Here is a 15,442-nt window from a genome sequence, read left to right as displayed (position 1 = left end):
ATTTTCTTTTTGATAAGTCTGGCTAGAAGCTTACCAATTTTGTTGATTTTTTTTTTCACAGAATCAGCTCCTGGTTTCATTGATCTGTTCTATTGCTTTTTGAGTTTCTATATCATTTATCTCTGCTCTCATCTTTATTATTTCCTTTCTTCTACTGGTTTTAGGTTTTGTTTGTTGTTCTTTTTCTAGTCCTTTTGGTGTATGTTTGGGTTGTTTATGCGAGATTTTTCTTGCTTTCTTGGGGTAGGCCTGTATTACTATAAACTTCCCTCTTAGTACCACTTTTGATGCAAAGATTTTGAACTGATGTTTTTTCATTTCCTTTGGTTTTCCTATATTTTTTTTATTTCTTCTTTTATTTCCTGGTTCACCAATTCATTATTTAGTAGCATGTTATTTAACCTCTATGTATTTGTGGTCTTTCCAGATCTTTTTCTTGTGGTAGATTTCTATTTTTATGGTGTTGTGGTCAGAGAAGATGCATGACATGACTTCAGTCTTTTTGAATTTATTGAGGCTTGTTTTGTGGCCTATATGTGACCTGTTATGGAGAACGTTCCATGTGCACTCAAAAAGAATGTGTATTCTGTTGTTTTAGGATGGAATGTTCTGAATATATGTTAAATCCATCTGTTCCCGTGTGTCAAAGCCATTATTTCCTTGTTGATTTTCTGTCTAGATCTGCCCATTGATGTAGGTGGAATGTTAAAGTCCTCTACTATTATTGTATTACTGTCAATTAGTTCCTTTATGTTTGTCATTAACTGTTTTATGTATTTGGGTGCTTTCATATTGGAGGCATAAATATTTACAGTTGTTAGATCTTCTTGTTGGATAGTCCTCTTTATTATGATAAAGTGCCCTTCTTCATCTATTGTTACAGGTTTTGGTTTAAAATCTAGTTTTTCTAATACAAGTGTTGCCACTCCAGCTTTCTTTTGATGCCTGTTTGCGTGATAAACAATAAATGTTTCTCCATCCCCTCACTTTCAATCTGCAGGTGTCTTTACGTCTAAAATGAGTCTCTTGTATGCTGCATATAGATGGGTCTTGTTTTTTAATCCATTCTTACACTCTATGTCTCTTGATTGGAACATTTAATCCATTTGCATTCAGAATAATTATTAGAATGTATTTAATGCCATGTTATTATTTGTTGTTGTTTCTGGAGATTTTCTCTGTTCCTTTCCTGTCTTTGTCACTTTTGGTCTTTCCTTTCCACTCAAAGAGTTCTCTTCAATATTTCTTGCAGGGCTGGTTTAGTGGTCACGAACCCCTTTAGTTTTTGTTGGTCTGGGAAACACTTCATCTCTCCTTCTGTTCTGAATGATACCCTTGCTAGATAGAGTATTGTTGGCTGCAGGTTTTCCCCATTCAGCACATTGATTATATCATGCCACTCCTTTCTGGCTTGCCAAGTTTCTGTTGAGAATCTCCAGCAAGCCTTGTGGTTCTTCCCTTGTAAGTGAGGGACATCTTTTGTCTCGCTGCTTTTCCAGATTTTCCAAATTTAATTATATGCATTGGTGTTGGCCTGCCTTTTGTTGATTTTGGTGGGAGTTCTCTGTGCCTCCTAGATCTGGATATCTGCTTCCTTCCCCAGATTAGGGAGGTGTTCAGCTATTATTTCCTGAAATAAATTTTCCGTCCCCTTTTCTCTCTTCTTCTTCTTCTGGGACTCTTATGAATGTTATTACATTTGATGGATTCACTGAGTTCCCCGAGTCTATTCTCATGTTCTATAATTCTTTCCCTCTTTTGTTCAGCTTCCTTATTTTCCATTATTTTATCTTCTAGATCACTTATTTGTACCTCCGCTTCTTCCAGCCTTGCGTTCACTACATCCTGTCTGTTTCCAATCTCAGTTACTGCATTTTTCATTTCTGACTGCTTATTTTTTAGTTCTTTAATCTCTGTGGAGGGCCTCCCTAAAGTCTTCCATTCTTTTCTCAATCCCAGCAAGTATCCTTATGATTGTCGCTTTAAATTCTCCATCAGGCACATTGCTTATATCTGTTTCAATAAGATCTCTCTGGCCATGACCTTATTACGTTGTTTCCTTTGGGATGAATTCCTCTGTCTTGGCATTTTGTCTGGCTCTGTCTTCTTCTCTGTGTTGGAAAAACCTGTTATGTTTCCTGCTTCTGAGAGGAACAGCTTTGTGAAGAAGAGGTCATATGGTGTCCAGGGCCTGGGGCTTCCGGGGGTGTCTGGTGTGTGCTGATTATACTCTGCTGCTATGTTTTAGCTGCTCTGTCCTTTAGGCCAGTCATCTGCTGAGACTCTCCTTGCCTGCTGTGGGCAGTGTTTGGTCCTTGGCCAGAGTATAGTGAGCCTTAAGTAGATGTGCTCTGCTCTGCTTTTTCAGTAAGACCTGATGCTACCTCCACTAGAGCTGAAGCCTTGCAGAACTTTCTGGTCAGAAGACATGATGTGGGCAGGGGTTTGTGCTGGTCTGAAAGGGAAAGGAGCCCGCTGCATTGGTGCTGGGGCAGACTTGCCCAAGAAGGGCGGTAGCAGCAGAGCTCGGGGCTGTGGGACCTGGTGTAAGAAGGTCAGGCAGCCAGCGTCGGTGCTGTGCTGTTTACTGCCAGTGGCTCTGCATTCATGCTGTGGGGCAAGGGGGAGAAATGCCGGCTGTTTTGTCCCTGCAGAGGTAACTCTGTGAATGCCACCTCCCACGGATGCTGTCCAAGAAGAGCAAACAGTCTCCTCGTGTGGCTTAGGTGTTCTTCAGATCGCGCCATCTGCCCCTGGGCCGCTTGCCTGCCTTCTCTCCAGGAGCAGGGCAGCGTCCTCAGGTCTCTACACCAGCCACGCCTGCCGATCTTTAAAACTCCAGTCTTCAAGCCCTGCTGGTTGCAAAAACTCACGAAAATCAGCCCCTCTCATTTTCCCAGCCAATCGCTTTGGGGAAGCACTCTCTGTGTGCATTTCCCTGAGGGCTTTCTCTGTCGCCTTTGTCCGCCACCAGGGCTTTTTCCCCTCTGCAGCACCTGTGATCCATTTCTCCCCCAAACCGTCTCTGCACTTTCTTGATGTGGCCTCTTCTCACCCTCTAGTTGTGCAGTTTGTTCTGTCCGTCCTCAGGCCGATTTCTTGGTTATTCAGAATGATTTGATAGCTGTCTAGTTGTGTTTGAGGGACGAGATGAGCCTAGGGTCCCCCTACTATGCCTCCATCTTAGCAAATACTATTTTAAAGAATAACAAATGAAAGCAAAATCATTGTTGGAAGGATAAAAAAATGATAAAAAAATAAAAACAGAATATACAAAGATGCAAATACCTTTTCTCAAATACTATGCTTAGTTATTGTTCCCTTCCTCCCAATCTCATAGCTATACCCTCGCTGGTCCTGACACCATTGAATGCCTGGCCAATGGCAAGTGGAATGGAAGTAACCAGCAGTGTTTGGCTGTCTCCTGCGATGAGCCCCCCAACGTGGAACACGCCTCTCCAGAGACTGCCCATCGGTTATTTGGAGACATTGCATTCTACTATTGCTCAGATGGTTACAGCCTGGCAGACAATTCCCAGCTCCTTTGCAATGCCCAGGGCAAGTGGGTTCCCCCAGAAGGTCAGGCCATGCCCCGTTGTATAGCTCATTTCTGTGAAAAACCTCCATCTGTTTCCTATAGCATCTTGGAATCTGTGAGCAAAGCAAAATTTGCAGCAGGGTCAGTTGTGAGCTTTAAATGCACAGAAGGTTTTGTACTGAACACCTCAGCAAAGATTGAATGTTTGAGAGGCGGGCAGTGGAGCCCTTCCCCCATGTCCATCCGGTGCATCCCCGTGCGGTGTGGAGAGCCACCAAGCATCCTGAATGGCTATGCAAGTGGATCAAACTACAGTTTTGGAGCCATTGTGGCTTACAGCTGCAACAGAGGGTTCTACATCAAAGGGGAGAAGAAGAGCACCTGTGAAGCCACAGGACAGTGGAGTAGCCCCACACCCACATGCCACCCTGTGTCTTGTAGTGAACCACCTAAGGTTGAGAATGGCTTTCTGGAGGTAAGAGACTGATGAGTGAGTAGTTCGTGGCTTTTGTCACTGACAGCTAGTCCACTGCAGCTAACCGGGGATTCGGAAGCAGGGCATTGAGCAAATTAACTGTTGAAAAACAGAAGTGGCTAACCCTATAGGTAGTGAGTATTGGCAAGAAGTTGATAGAGGTTAGGAATCCTTTTAATGTAGAGTTTCTACCTTCTGCTGGTGTAGAGACATTTGAAGTGCTTTGTAGCAACACCTTGGTCCTATGAAGTTAGAATAAACCAATTTTAATACAATATTGTTTTGCTTTGTAGAAGAAGTTATTCCAAGATGGATGTATATTTTGTAGAAAACAAGGTCTAATGGAACCTGTAGACATCTGGTATCATTTCTAATTTTAAACAGCAGATGGCGTGAACCACCCATTCACTATAATGCAGCTTCTGCCAGTTTCTTTCAGTGGACCCAACGGTAGATTCACCAGGACAAAGAGCTCTCTCAGATCCACACATATCTTCCTTTCATATTAATATGTGCCTTCTCATGAAGTCCATCAAGAAAATGGTAATAAGAGGCACCTGGGTGGCTCAGTCAGTTGAGCGTCCGACTCTTGGTCTCAGGTCTTGATCTCCTGGTAATTAATTCAAGCCCCATGTTGAGCTCTGCACTGGGCATGAAGCCTACTTAAACAAAAAAGAAAACAGTAATGAGGATCTATTTCCCCAAATCAAGGGCCATTTTAAAGAGACAATATTCTAATTAAACACTATGTAAAAACCCACACATACATAATACCTTTTCTCCTTTATATTCTAAAACAACAGTAACAACCTTCTGTTTGACACCTTTGCTCAGCTGTATTAGCATTCCATTGGAAGAGGGTGTATATAAGATAAGGGAGCTTTCTTCATATGTTTCTTTGACAAATATCTCTGGAGCTCCTACTAGGTGCCAGGTAAGCATCGGAAAGCTGGTATTTAACAACACAGCTTAGGCCTCTGATGGTATGGTGCTTATGTGCATGGGGGTGGGTGCCCAAGAAATAAATCCACAAAACAAATAATTACGTCCACTAGAATGAGAAATTCACTGTAGCGTGGAAGCTAGACATTACCATGATAATCCTTTTAAAGTTTTCATAACTAATTCGTCTTCCGTACTGCCTGACAACGATCTGTTATTGGGTTACCTGGGTGGCTCAGTCAGTGAAGTGTCTGACTTTTGATCTGAGCTCAAGTCTCGATCTCAGGATTATGAGTTCAACCCTGTACTGGGCTCCACACTGGGTGTGAAGCCTACTTAAACATTTTTTAAGAAAGGAAGGAAGGAAGGAAGGAAGGAAGGAAAAGAAAAGGACTTGTTCTTATATTAAGCACTTATTTATTTAAATGTTGAGATCATGAGTATTAACTTTCTGTTTAAAAGATGAAGTATTACTTTTTTATTTCCCATCCTCAGAGCAGCAATTTTTTTGAAGTATGTTAAGAATGAGCACAAAAAACTCTGATGGTACTGTTAGGAATATATCCACGAAACATATTTTGTTTGCTTCTTTTTTAACAACATTAACAAATAGATGTATGTTTGTATGTGTATGTTTCCTTTTCTGTGATTAAAGCAACACACTCCAGCATTGCTTTGGTGAGCAAGATTTTTTTGAAGTAAGTAATTTATAATTTTTGGTAGTGCTCCATCAAATCATCAATTTTAAATGGTTGGTCTTTTACCAATTATGGGCTCAACCCTATGGTAAAAATTTCTGCAATAGAGATTACCTAATTTGACCTATCCTTTTCGCTTATTAAAAATAGAGTGGACCTATTGAAAAAAAACAGAAGTCTATATTTGCTTATGCCTTAATGGATTCATTTTAACATAGGTATTTTTAGTTTAATTTTTAAATTATTATTCACAGTATTTAGTCAACCATATGATTTGTTATGCAAACTGTGCTTAATTGTTTTCTCCCTGTTATACAGCATGCAACTGGCAGGATCTTTGAGAGTGAAGCAAGATACCAGTGTAATCCAGGCTACAAAGCAGTTGGAAGTCCTGTATTTGTTTGCCAAGCCAATCGCCACTGGTACAGTGAATCCCCTCTGTCATGCATCCCCCTCAACTGTGGAAAACCTCCCCCAATCCAGAATGGCTACATGAAAGGAGAAATTTTTGAAGTAGGGTCCAAGGTTCAGTTTTTCTGTAATGAGGGTTATGAGCTCATTGGTGATCATTCTTGGACATGCCTGAAATCTGGCAAATGGAATAAGAAGCCAAACCAGAAGTGTGTGCCTTCCAGGTGCCCAGAGCCACCCCTCTTGGAAAACCAGCTCGTCCTGAAGGAATTAGCTAGTGAAGTAGGAATGGTGACATTTTCTTGTAAAGAAGGACATGCCCTTCAGGGCCCCCCTGTCCTGAAATGCTTGCTATCACAACAATGGAATGATTCTTTTCCTGTTTGCAAGATGGTTCTTTGCCTCCCACCTCCCCTAATTCCCTTTGGTGTCCCCGCTCCCTCTTCCAGTCTTCATTTTGGAAGTACTGTCGAGTATTCTTGCGTGGATGGATTTTTCCTAAGAGGGAATCCTACCACCTCCTGCCAAGCTGATGGTACCTGGAGTTCCCCACTGCCAGAATGTGTCCCAGTGGAATGTCCCCAACCTGAGGAAATTCTCAATGGCATCATCGATGTGCAAGGTCTTGCCTATCTCAGCACAGCTCTCTATACCTGCAAGCCAGGCTATGAGTTGGTGGGAAATACTACCACCCTTTGTGGAGAAAATGGTCACTGGCTCGGAGGAAAACCCACCTGTAAACCCATTGAGTGCCCAAAACCCAAGGAGATTTTGAATGGCAAATTCTCTTATACAGACCTACACTATGGGCAAAGCGTTATATATTCTTGTGACCGAGGCTTCAGGCTTCAAGGTCCCAAAGCCTTGACTTGTTTAGAGACAGGTGATTGGGATGTGGATGTCCCATCATGCAGTGCGATCCACTGTAATCCCCCACAAGCCATTGAAAATGGTTTTGTAGAGGGTGCAGATTATAGCTTCGGTGCCATGATCATCTACAGCTGCTTTCCTGGGTTCCATGTAGCTGGTCATGCCATGCAGACCTGTGAAGAGTCAGGATGGTCAGGCTCTATACCAACATGTGTAACCATAGACTGTGGTCTCCCTCCTCATATTGATTTTGGAGACTGTACTAAGGTCAAAGGTGGTCAAGGATATTTTGACCAAGAAGAGGACTTGATGGAAGTTCCATATCGGACTCCTCTCCCTCCTCATCACCTGGGAGCAGTGACTAAATCCTGGGAAAACACAAAGGGATCTCCTACTACACATTTAGCACACTTTCCACATGGCACCATGGTTTCATACACCTGTAATCCAGGATATGAACTTTTGGGGAACCCTATACTGATCTGCCAGGAAGATGGAACGTGGAATGGCAGTGCACCTTCCTGTATTTCAGTTGAATGTGACTTGCCTGTTGCTCCTGAAAATGGCTTTTTGCATTTTACAGAGACTACCATGGGCAGTGCTATACAGTATAGCTGCAAACCTGGGCACATTCTGGTGGGCTCTGACATAAGACTTTGTCTACAGAATAGAGAGTGGAGTGGTGCTTCCCCAACCTGTGAGGCCATTTCATGCAAAAAACCAAATCCAGTTATGAATGGCTCTGTCAAAGGAAGCAACTACACCTACCTGAGTGTGGTGTTCTATGAGTGTAATCCTGGGTATGTGTTGAATGGCAACGAGAGGAGAACATGCCAACAAAATAAAAATTGGGATGGGAATGAGCCGATCTGCATCCCTGTGGACTGTGGTTCACCTCCGGTTTCAGCCAACGGCCAGGTGAAAGGAGATGAATATACATTTCAAAAAGAGGTTGAGTACACTTGCAATGTAGGGTTCTTACTCGAGGGTGCCAGGAGTCGTGTTTGTCTTGCCGATGGAAATTGGAGTGGAACCACTCCCCTCTGTGTGCCTGTCAGATGTGCTACCCCACCGCAGTTGACAAATGGAGTGATGGATGGCTTGGACTATGGCTTTGGGAAGGAAGTGGTGTTCCACTGTCAGGAGGGCTACGTGTTGCATGGTGCTCCAAGACTCACCTGTCAGTCAGATGGCAACTGGGATACAGAGTTTCCTTTCTGTAAGCCAGTCAACTGTGGCCCTCCTGAAGATCTTCCCCATGGCTTTTCTAATGGCTTCTCCTTTTATCACGGGGGGCATATACAGTATCAGTGCTTTCCTGGTTATAAGCTCCATGGCAGTCCTTCAAGAAGGTGCCTTTCCAACGGCTCCTGGAGCGGCAGCCCACCTTCCTGCCTGCCTTGCAGGTGTTCCACACCAGTAATTCAAAATGGAGCTGTCAACGGGACAGATTTTGGCTGTGGAAAGGCAACCCAGATTCAGTGCTTCAAAGGCTTCAAGCTCCATGGAGCTTCTGAAATCACCTGTGAAGCCAATGGCCAGTGGAGCTCTGTCTTCCCACACTGTGAACACGCTTCTTGTGGTTCTCCCCCAACGATACCAAATGCATTCATCAGTGAGAGCGGCTCTTTGGAGGAAAATGCGATAACTTACAACTGCAGATCTGGGTATGTCATCCAAGGGAGTTCAGATCTGATTTGTACCGAGAAGGGGACATGGAGCCAGCCTTATCCAGTCTGTGAGCCCCTGTCCTGTGGACCCCCCCCATCTGTCGCCAATGCAGTAGCAACTGGAGAGTCACACACCTATGAAAGTAAAGTGAGACTCAGGTAAGACCGTGGCTCTAGAATCTCCAAAGGGTGCAGGCTGGAGGGCGGTAAAATAAAAAGCACTCGGTCAAAAATTTAGCAAATTGGGAAAATACCACCTCTGGACTGCTCTCCCAAAACTGAAGTTTTTAACCCCTTGGCCTTATTCTATTCATAATTATGTAGAAGTCCATTGTCTATAAAAACTAAACTCCATTTTCAGATTGTAGTTCCTAATACAAGTATCATGATTATCATATTCTGTTGATCTTCATGAAACAGTAAGATTCTCTAGCTAGCTTTCCTATCTCTTAAGTCGCAAGGCTCTTTTTTCTTTTAAACATCATGCTGGTAAATTTCTTTATGATACCACTTTATGGTTATATCCATACATGCAGATATTGGACATATTAGGCAAAAGCTGAAGAATTCAGGTCAAAAAGCATATACCTTCACTGATCAATATAAATAGGGAGATATCGTAAGGAGCCTTCCAGACTTCACAATTTGAACAAACTAAGCATTTAATGCACAAATAGTGAGTTTTTCTGTAAAGTTCCCTATCTACAATGCATTCTTAAAAAGAAATGAGAGAATACAGAATAAATCTATAAATTATTTTTTTATTGGAATGAATGTCCCTCAATATATCAACCCTCTAAATCAACTTAGATTTGACTCACTTCTGTGAAGGAGTTATGGCTTATCTTTCACATATCGGCTTCTTAGATGTTAATAATTCAGTAACTGTTCTTGTGGGCATTTTAGCCTTCCTTTTCTCCTTCCTTTTCTCCTAATTGCGGTAAGAATAAACCCACAGGAGGATCCTCAATGACAAGAAAGCCAAAGAGTAGTATATCATGCACCAAGAGGAAAAACAACAATTATCCCTTGCTTTTGAAATATATTTTCAGCTTTCTCTTTGGATGTTGATGTGTGAGATACCTTGAGAAATCCCGATATCACCTCTTTCTCAAGACCTCCCTTGTTTGTTCTTCCTTGCTGTGTGTTGATGTTGTTTCAGATCTTGTAGTAAACAGATTACAAGTTTGCAAAAGTGAGTCCTATCCAGCTTGGTGATTTGTGAAATTAAAAAAATATATATGTCCACCTAGTCAATGTTAGTTCATTAAATGGTTCAACTTAAGCGGCAGCGTAGTACGGCAGTGAAAGCATGGACTCTGGAACCGGACTCTGGAACCAGACTCCGTAGGCAGGAATCTCAGCTCTGTCACTTCCTGGGGTATCTCTGGTGTCAGTCACATCATCTGCCAAATGGGAATAAAGATAATAATCATACCTACCCATAGGGTTGACATTAAAATTAAATCAATTAATATTTGTAGAGCACTTAGAACAGTGACTGGAATTTAATAAGTGCTATGTGAACATTCGCTGAATAAATAAATGCAAATTCTAAAAATCAGAGTATTTTAGAGCCAATTTGATTTGAGTTTGAATACCAAACTCATCGTTTGTTACATAACAGTATCTGCCTTTCAGGATTAAAAGAAATTCCCTCTATCAAGGACTTAGAACAGTGCTTGGCACAAATAGATACCCAATAAATATTAATTATGTCATATTCTTGTTAATATCTGAGTCTATTTTGGACTTTGTCTAGAATTTTTAGAACTGTTAGCTATTTTCAGAATAAAAGTGAATTCAGTGTTAATATTACCTGCAAGAAAGGTAAATAATGTCAACAACATTTAAATCAACTGTAGGCTTGGTTAATCCTTGGCGTGGACAACTGAGGACTGATCTGATTGTCCTCGTTATGTTGTTTTTTTGTTTTGTTTTGTTTTGTTTTTTGCATGGCAGCGCCATTCCCTTGAGCTTTGACTCAGTTTTAATATGTCACATAAAATCTCCACTGAGTGTTGGAAACATCATCTTAAATCCAAGAATAAGTCACCAGCTGTATTGTACTCTCTTTAAGACACTCATTTGGCTTTTCCATTCCAGATGTCTAGAAGGTTACGTGATGGATACAACTGTAGACACATTCACCTGTCAGAAAGACGGTCATTGGTTTCCTGAGACAATCTCCTGCAGTCCTAAAAAATGTCCTTTGCCAGCAAATATAACACGTATACGTGTTCACGGGGATGATTTCAGTGTGAATAAGCAAGTTTCTGTGTCCTGTGAAGAAGGGTATATCTATGAGGGAGTTAACATATCAACATGTCAGGTAAGATTCACTGCCTTAGAACATGCATTTGTAACTCATTTACATATATTAAATGTGTGTGTGTCCACACAAGCAGTATTTTGCAGCCCTGAAAAAAAAAATGTCTCAAGTTTCCAATTGTGTCAAGAATTTGAGAAGTTTTTTTGGTAGAAATATAAAGCATCTTTCTTTTCAATATTCCCATTTTTAAACTAAGAAAATGCCAAGAGTAGATAAAAAGTGCCAAAGTTAGATAAAGCGTTCAAATATCTATAACAAAATATTCATGAAAAATTAACCATAAGTCAGGTGGCTCATACATAAATCCTGTAAAGAGTGTCTTTGTGTGGGAACTGAGCCCTGATTGAGAGCAAATGTCTCTAGTTTTAGTAGAAAAAACAAAAGTCGCAGAAACAATAGAGTCAAATGCTGTCTCTGCTACCTACTACTTGTATGACTTTAAGAAAGTTACCTAAAATGCCTAAGCTTCAAGTTCCTTATTTGAAAAAAAAATGTGTATAACAGTGTGTGTCTTGTATGATTAGAACAAAAAACTAGAGAATTAATGGGGGAAAGGGCCTAGATCAACACCATAGATAGAAGATATTCCTAGCACATCCCCTTCTCTTAGCTTCCATAAGATGAGCCAGAGAAAGAAAAATAAAATGAGTTATTGATATATTCTTCTGTTTCTGGAGTTGGGGGAGGGAGGAGTTGAAGGTGGGGAGCAGGCTGCATGGTCTAGAAATAAGTTTTACCTTAAACATTCCTTTGAACTGCATCTCAGTATTTATAGGCTCTGTGGCCTTATGTTCCCCCAACTTGTTTTATTTGTAAATCAGTAATTGCAAGGATTTAATTAATGTTAATAAAGCATCTAGTACATGCCTGACATTTAGTAGGGACTCAAGAACTATTTCATTCTCCTCCCAGTTTTCCATTTGTAAGTCATGCATACTCAGTGATTGGTTTCTGCCAAACCTAAAAACAGGAACATCACAGGAAGCAGGCCAGATGACTGGCGGGGGTACCACGCTCTCAAAATTGGTATCGTTTCCAGATTATCCCTTTTAGATTTAGAACTGAAGCAGTTTGAGGGGAAGCTTTTTCAAAGACCCTGAACTGTTTGAAATAAGCTAATGGGAAATTCGTCCCACCACGTTTAAGGGAATAATTCAATGTTCTCCCAGAGCTTCTCCAGGTTGGGTGTGTGAACAATCGAGTGCCCCTCCATGTGCCCTGTGGGACCCCAAACACTGGTGACTGTGCTCTTTTTTTCTGAATCGGTAATTTATTTTTGACAACCCTCCTCACTTTCTCTACACAAGGTATGACCCCTAACCCTCACACAACTGAGTTTTGGGTTTGAATTTTCGTCCGAAAGGTAGAATAGACCCTTTATAAGTGTTTAGATGCACAAATTGTGTAACGCTATGTTCAGTGCCTATAAATATTTTATCTTGATAGAGCAAAATGATTCTGTCCTTCATAGAATAAATGGATGAGAAGATCACTATGAAGTTTGAAACATGAGTACAGGAGGTCCAGCCTTTCCTGAAATGATGACCTATTACAGAATTACAAAGGTCCTATCAGTGTGGTATTGGTGTAGACTCAGCAGAAAGGAAAATGAGTGGAACGGAAGAAATAAATCCAAGTACATCTTGATAAAGGAGTCACCACAAGTCCATGGAGAAAGGAATCATTAGTAAACAAATTACTCTGATATAATGAAGTAACCAATGAGGGGGGGGATTAAAATATGCCAAAACAGGTTTCAGATGTATCAAAAGAAAACAGTACTGTGTAGTTTTTAAAAGTTAATAGTAATACCCAGAACAATTTATGCAAAAAGGTATCTTTATTGAAGCACCATTCATAGTATTGAAAAATTAGATACAACTAACACTTCCGACACTAAGGGAATGGTTAACTATGAGGCAGACATACGTATAAAATTAATTCTGCCTCATACATAGAATAAAGGGTTTAGCCTGAAGTCCTGTTATTGACTGTTAATGAGCTCATGCACTGTTTCCTCAAGGAAAAGAGAAGAATATTAGCAAGAGAATAACAGTCTTTAAGGGAAACATCTGTGTATGCCTCACTTCACTTAAATAGAAGGTTGAAAAATGTTCACTCTGACCATGGCAGTGGGAAATAAAGTGAAAAGTGATGATAGATTGGTATCAGGATATAAGGATGCCCTGGAATATTTGTATCAACCATCCAGTCCTCATGCATCATAATGAAAACACACTTCTTGGCGTTCTTGATATTTTAATGGTTTCTATTAGGAAGAAAATGCTTGTTTTATGTGTTTGAGAAATGTCTAAAATTGTTCAGTGATAACTAACAAGGGCATCTAATAACTAATGTGTGTTTTCTAAGGCCACAGACTATACGTATCAGAAGTAGAACCAAATTCTGGGATCATCATTTTAGGGATTATTCTGCTCTGCCAATATTTGCAAACTTCATTCATACATATTAACTCTTAAGTGTAACTTCTAATCTGTCATTTGTCATTTAGCTTGATGGCACCTGGGAGCCACCGTTTTCTGATGAATCCTGCAGTCCAGTTTCTTGTGGGAAACCTGAAAGTCCAGAACATGGGTTCGTGTTTGGCAGTAAATTTACTTTTGAAAGCACAGTTATTTATCAGTGTGAACCTGGCTATGAATTAGAGGTAAGTGAACAAATTGTTTAACTAGAATCAATTTGTTTTTTGAGTATTCTGGGAACATTTTTAGTATAATACCAATTTGTTTCACTGGTTCTGGTCCTAAAAGATATTTTTATACTTTGTTACCTTACATCCTAACACTTTCCAAGAAATATTTGAAGTGACTTATAATTGGGGAGCCTGGGTGGCTCATTTAAGCATCCAGCTTTGGCTCAGGTCCTGATCTCCCAGTCCACAGGTTCAAGTCCCATGCTGGACCCTGTGCTGACAGCCCAGAGCCAGGAGCCTGCTTCAGATTCTGTGACTCCCTCTCTCTCTGCCCCTCCCCTGCTTGCACTCTGTCTCTCTTTCTCTCTCTCTCAAAAATAAATAAACATTAAAAAAAAAAGTTGGGGGGCGGAGCCTGAGTGGCTCAGTCGGTTAAGCGTCCGACTTCACCTCAGGTCATGATCTCACGGTCTGTGAGTTCAAGCCCCACGTCAGGCCTGTGCTGACAGCCCAGAGCCTAGAGGCTGCTTTGGATTCTGTGTCTCCCTCTCTCTCTGCCCCTCCTCCGCTCACACACTCTCTCTCAAAAATAAACGTTAAAAACATATTTTTTAATTTTCTTAAATGACTTATAATTTTAAAAAAACAAAGTAAGTCTCAAATTACAAAAGAATCAGAGCCATGAAAAGGAATAGGAGACTAGTATACCAGCCACAAGACTTTTATTGTTACTTTAGTTGGCCATTTAAACTTGTGTTTTGGCCTCTTGTTAAATCCTACTGTGTAACAGGCCAGGCCATCTGTCACTGTGGGGAGGTAACCATAGGGACTGACGTACGCAAACTAGGATTTCCTCAAGCAATGGGTTTAAATACTTTGGAGAGTTCTTGGTAGAGATCCTAGGTTGCCACCTGGCAGGTGTGGCCTGAAAATCCTCAGAGCAGTTCTAGCTGAATACCAAGTTAGTCGCAAGACCACTCCTGGTTTGTAACATTAAAACCCCATCAGCAGCGTCTCTGTCTTCCTATTTACTTTGGTGGGAAAGCTGCATTTTTTTTTTTAAGTTTTTATTTTAATCACCCAGTGATCATCATGGCAAGTGCACTCCTAATCCTCATCACCTGTTTCACCTGTTCCCCCCACCTCCCTCCCTCCTGGTCACCATCAGTTTGTTCTCTATAGCTAAGTGTGTGTTTCTTGCTTTGTCTCTCTCTTTTTATCCCCCTTTGTTCATTTTTTTTGTTTCTTAAATTCCACATATGAGTGAAATCATATGATATTTGTCTTTCTCTGACTGCCTTATTTCGCTTAGCATTATACTCCCTAGATCCATCCATGTCATTGCAAATGGCAAGATTTCAGCCTTTTTATGGCTAATATTCCATTCCGTTCCATTCCACAAACTCACCAATACCTGCTGTTTCTTGTGTTTTTGATTTTAGCCATTCTGACAGGTGTGAGGTGATATCTCATTGTAGTTTTGATTTGCACTTCCCTGATGGTGAGGGATGTTAAGCATTTTTTCATGTATCTGTTGGCCATTTGTAGGTCTTCTGTGGAGAAATGTCTGTTCATGTCTTCTGCCCATTTTTAATTGGGTTATTTGTTTTGGATGTGTTGAGTTATATAAGTACTTTATATATTTTGGATACTAACCCTATATCGAATATGTCATTTGCAAACATCTTCTCCCATTCCATAGGTTGCCCTTTAGTTTTGTTGATTATTTCCTTCACTATGCAGAAGCTTTTCTTTTTTTAAGATTTATTATCTTTAAGTAATCTCTACATACAACGTGGGGCTTGAACTCACAACCCCAAGATCAAGAGTTGCATGCTCCACCAACTGAGCCA

The 15,442-nt window shown here is 40.9% G+C and overlaps 1 protein-coding gene across 1 annotated transcript in view; it reads left to right on the top strand.

Annotated features, from left to right (window-relative positions):
* Nucleotides 1-15,442, top strand: part of SVEP1 (sushi, von Willebrand factor type A, EGF and pentraxin domain containing 1) — a 201,310-nt gene that overhangs the window by 151,579 nt on the left and 34,289 nt on the right. The window contains exons 37-40 of the mRNA XM_042963841.1: nt 3,341-4,013; nt 5,972-8,763; nt 10,711-10,936; nt 13,449-13,604. Coding sequence (XP_042819775.1) covers nt 3,341-4,013; nt 5,972-8,763; nt 10,711-10,936; nt 13,449-13,604 — 3,847 coding nt within the window. The remainder of the gene's footprint in view (nt 1-3,340; nt 4,014-5,971; nt 8,764-10,710; nt 10,937-13,448; nt 13,605-15,442) is intronic.

The sequence above is a fragment of the Panthera tigris genome, chromosome D4 (genome assembly GCF_018350195.1).
Source record: "Panthera tigris isolate Pti1 chromosome D4, P.tigris_Pti1_mat1.1, whole genome shotgun sequence".
NCBI classification, from domain to species: Eukaryota; Metazoa; Chordata; class Mammalia; order Carnivora; family Felidae; genus Panthera; species Panthera tigris.
This window is presented reverse-complemented; position numbering and strand designations above follow the sequence as displayed.